Here is a 4,664-nt window from a genome sequence, read left to right as displayed (position 1 = left end):
GAGTATCTTTTTGGATGCTCTGTAGTTTTATTGAGTATCAATTAGCAACTTTTACTCTCTACTTCACTACATTTTTGAATAAGTATCTGTACTCTTTACTCCACTATACATTTGTAATGAGTGTTGCAATTACACATTACATTTTGCATGGCATCTAGCTTTTTCTGCAGTGATGTCGCCAACTACAGGGCACTGAAAGTACTGTATCTCGAGCGTTTTGCCCTTTTACTCAGCCAAACTTGTCAACAAGGCTACTGACTTTTTAATTTTACTTAACATTATTTTTTCATTATTCTCCTGTATATTCTTATCCTGTTATTATTGTAAAAGTAAACAAATTAAGCCAAAAAAAATACTTAACATTATTTTATTTATCCGTTATACTGAATAGACATTTTTTTAGGATTTTTTGCAACGTTGAGCCTATTTTCGCACAGAACTTGCAAAAAAATTTAAAAAAATAAAACGGGTTTTGCGTTTTTTCCCTTGCGTTTATGAATGGCCACTAAGGCGCTAACTAACTATGTATGTATGATTTTTTTAAATTAAATAAAATTACATGCAAATACTATATATTACTCTAATGCTATATTATGAATATGTGCGTGTTCTGCGATTTATTTACATTTATATTATTCATTCATTCTCCTCCCGCCTCGAGCGCGCTAGCGCGTCTTGGCGTGGCGGAAGTGACGTCACGACGTCAACATGTAAGATGGCGACGCATCACAGGCAGAATGCAGCGGGGCGCAGGAAAGTGCAGGTGAATGTTTCACGCTTGCGAGTGCGCTTGTGATGTGCGTGTGCGGTTTATGTGACGATAGGAGCCTTCAGAGTGTAGCTCGTTGTGTGACGGCTGTTTTAAACGCGGATGTGAGCGTTTGTGTGGCGCACAGGGAGGTGGAGGCCACAGGCGGTGTCTCAAAATCTAGTGTGCTGCCTACCGTACTGCAATCTCGAGGCGTCTAAGAATGCTGCATACTAAGTCTGTATGGACTGCTTACAGCAGCCCGTGATTATATAAACAGGCTGTGTCGGGGTTTAGATGATCATTATGGGCTTCGGATTGAAAAATTAAGCAGATTTTGGGTTCTAATAAGTCATCTGGTGTCAATCATCCTTCCATACTTATGCATACTTACCATATATGCACATTGCATGCTGAACATATGTGGCAGTATGCATATGTACATGTATAATGAACATAAAAAAGATCTAAACATATGAGCGGATAGATGTACAAACTAACACATGCATACTAGGATATGAGCACTTATAAACCCTAACTGTACTATAAATGCCTGCATACTGTGTGCATTATGCATGTGTTTATCAAGGTATTTTTATGCTGTGCAGACGAAACATTTGCTTGTGGTTGAACATTGATTTATTAATTAATTACAAATTTAAAACAAATAATTTTTTTTATTTGTGTGAAATAAAATGTAACATATTTCTTTCTGACACAAAAACGTTGCTAAAAATAAAATGCATGCTTTTTGTGCTGTTCCAAACTGATAGTCTGTATTTTATTTATATTTAATGAAAATGAGTCAAGTAAAAGTTTCAAAGTATTTACATGGCTTTGCGTTTGTAATTTGTTATTTTGTTTTCAGAATTGTGATTTGCTTTGCACTTCTCGGCCACCGTACTTTTAGCATGTGGTATATTTAGGAGACTAATAAATAGCAATAATTATTAATCCTTTGGTTTTAGTCTGATTCATAGTAGAGGTCGACCGATAGTTGGAGATAATGATAAAATAAAAGTAATTCGAATTAAAATAAACGGAACAGTGTTATGAACAAAAACTTTAAACTCAAATAAAAAATTAATTAGTGCTGAATTTGATTGCAAAATTAACATTCAGAATGTTTTGTATTATTTAAAATATTTTAATCAAATAATTGTAAATAATAATACTTTTAAATGTAATTTCATATATACTGTCATTCAAAAGTTTAGGATCCGTAGGATTTTTATTACTTTCTAAAGAAGTCTCTTCTGCTCTCCAAGGCTGCATTTATTAGATCAGAAATACAGAAAAACAGTAAAATTGTGAAATATTATTACAATTTAAAACAGCTGTTTTCTATGTGAATATCTGTTAAACTGTAATTTATTTCTGTGATCAAAGCTGTATTTTCAGCATCATTACTCCAGTCTTCAGTGTCACATGATCTTCAGAAATCATAATAATATGCTGATTTTTTTGCTGCTTAATATTTTTTTGGAACCTGTGATACTTTTTTTGAGATTCTTTGATGAATAAAAAGTTAAAAAGAACTGCGTTTATTCAAAATATAAATCTTTTCTAACCATATAAGTCTTTACTGTCACTTTTTATCAGTTTAACACATCCTTGCTGCTTAGAATAATATATATATATATATATGCTGTATTATACATTATATTTTGCCTCGTTCTTACATTTCTGTATAACTACTTTATAAACGTTTCCAAAAAGTTTTTTGGAAATTTGTATTGTGCAGCATTTTTACACTAAAAAGGTTGATATTACTGTGAAATGATAGTAATGCTAGATCTGTTGAACAACATCACTTATGTTTATAGCATGAGCCCCTTTTAATACCTTAAAATTAAATCTTACTGAATCTGCACAAATCATAACATCTAAAGTGGCTTTTTTCAGTGTCTGAAACTCGATATCGATGGACCTCAGATTCTGAGCATGCGTGTGTTGCAGGTGTCATACGTGATCAGAGACGAGGTGGAGAAATATAATCGTAATGGAGTCAACGCACTTCAGCTGGATCCGGCTCTGAACCGGCTCTTCACCGCCGGGAGAGACTCCATCATCAGGATATGGAGCGTTAACCAGCACAAGGTGAGCCGTCGGTCACTGAACCTGTCGGAACAATTCCCTGGCCCTTTGAAATGACGCTCCGCTCTTGTGTGTGCGTGTGTGTCTGTGTGTGTCACTAAACCCGTGCATGTGATGTCAAAACACTTCCCTGGCCTTTGAAATGACGTTCCTGCTCTTGCGTGTGTGTGTGTGTTGCAGCAGGATCCGTACATTGCATCGATGGAGCATCACACAGACTGGGTCAATGACATCGTCCTCTGCTGCAACGGGAAAACACGTGAGCGTCTGACGCATGCAGTGCAGTTCTCATGTGCTCGTATGAATGCAGTACAGATGTATATGTGTCTCTGTTGTGTCTGCAGTGATATCAGCGTCGTCAGACACCACGGTGAAGGTCTGGAACGCACACAAGGGCTTCTGCATGTCCACACTGCGAACGCACAAGGTACAGTTAGTGCTCATTTTGTCAGCCCTTTTTAATTCAGTCTTCGTCCTGGTGTCAGATGTACTTGTATGTTATTATCATATTTAGTCAAGCTTGTCCTGTTTATGTTCGTCAAGCTGTATAATAGTTAAACTGATTAAAAAATATATATATAATTTTTGCTCAAAATTATAATTGAAAAGATCGTTGTCATTTGAGAAATTAATTTTTTTACATTTCAGGCATTGCACTTTCACCAATAAGCACAAATCAATATAATGTGGTCTTTATTTGACCTCATCTAGTGTACTGATTTATTACAGGCTATTTAATATATAAATTAATATCAAAGACTCTCTCTGTCTACATTATGAAAACTGGCAAAAACAAACAAAGATGTTCTCTACAGTTCGATGTCAATAATGTTTCTCTACAGTTTATATTAAGTTGATAAGTTGATATTCTGGTCATAATTTTTTTCCAAGCACACTTTACCAATTCTAAACCACATCAATCTTAATAACTACTATTAATTTTGCATGTAATCATTTATAAGATTGCAAAAAAATAAGCAAAACACCGGGCAGAAAATGAATCCTTTTAACAGCTCGTGCAGTAGAGGCGTGTACGGCAATCCGCAATAATATTTTATCTCCTTTTTTTCAACAAAAATTAAAAGAAATTTTGGTATAGTTTTTATTTTTTTAAATACATTTTAGTCTCGTCTTTTTTTGTCAACGATATCGCATGTTGATATAGTCACAGTTATCGTTTATTGAGCTTATTGTCGTCACTGTCTCGTCTTAGCCATGGGAAAAAAAGCTCGTTAACAAAATTAACACTAGGTACAGTCATGAAATGTTATGCACACATCTAAACAAACCAGGTGCATGACCAGAAACATCCAAGAAGACTTTCAAAAAAGACAGCTTTTACATTTTATAGTAGAGAAACAATGTGCTGATGCGTTATTTCCGCTGTTATGCATGGGTTGGTGTTTTTAATTTAATGCAAAGAGTTCCTGGTACGAATCTGCCAGTTGAATAAATGTTTTTTTATGCTTTTCTATATTGAAGTGTGCATTGTGTCTCTTATTCTCTTGTATTTTTATGTATTTTTGTGCAGGACTATGTTAAAGCATTGGCATATGCTAAAGACAAAGAGCTGGTGGCTTCTGCAGGACTGGACAGACAGATCTTTCTCTGGGATGTGAACACACTGACCGCACTGACCGCGTCCAATAACACCGTTACTAGTGAGTGCTGATGTTAATTTTATATATTTTTAAATATATATATTTTTTAGATTATTATGTTAACCCTATGTTATGTTAGTTTAAATATCTGATATGAAGAACACTATTTATTTATTATTAATAATTAATTACTTAATTTATTTATTATTAATTTATTT

General features: G+C 34.4%; 1 protein-coding gene across 2 annotated transcripts in view; it reads left to right on the top strand.

Annotated features, from left to right (window-relative positions):
* Positions 1-690: 690 nt before the first annotated feature.
* Positions 691-4,664, top strand: part of LOC107753054 (WD repeat-containing protein 48-like) — a 21,788-nt gene continuing 17,814 nt past the window's right edge. Inside the window, exons 1-5 of one of the 2 annotated variants that reach the window (XM_016569161.1) lie at positions 691-763; positions 2,708-2,848; positions 3,029-3,104; positions 3,190-3,272; positions 4,377-4,506. In XM_016569161.1, coding sequence (XP_016424647.1) covers positions 716-763; positions 2,708-2,848; positions 3,029-3,104; positions 3,190-3,272; positions 4,377-4,506 — 478 coding nt within the window. In that variant the 5' untranslated portion in view covers positions 691-715. Of the gene's footprint in view, positions 764-2,707; positions 2,849-3,025; positions 3,105-3,189; positions 3,273-4,376; positions 4,507-4,664 lie in introns of both variants that reach the window. The other variant, XM_016569163.1, reaches the window with a different exon arrangement.

The sequence above is a fragment of the Sinocyclocheilus rhinocerous genome, unplaced genomic scaffold, assembly GCF_001515625.1.
Source record: "Sinocyclocheilus rhinocerous isolate Xijiao unplaced genomic scaffold, SAMN03320098_v1.1 scaffold1493, whole genome shotgun sequence".
NCBI lineage: Eukaryota > Metazoa > Chordata > Actinopteri > Cypriniformes > Cyprinidae > Sinocyclocheilus > Sinocyclocheilus rhinocerous.
The sequence above is the reverse complement of the archived record's forward strand: the minus strand, read 5'-3'. Positions and strand labels throughout refer to the sequence as shown.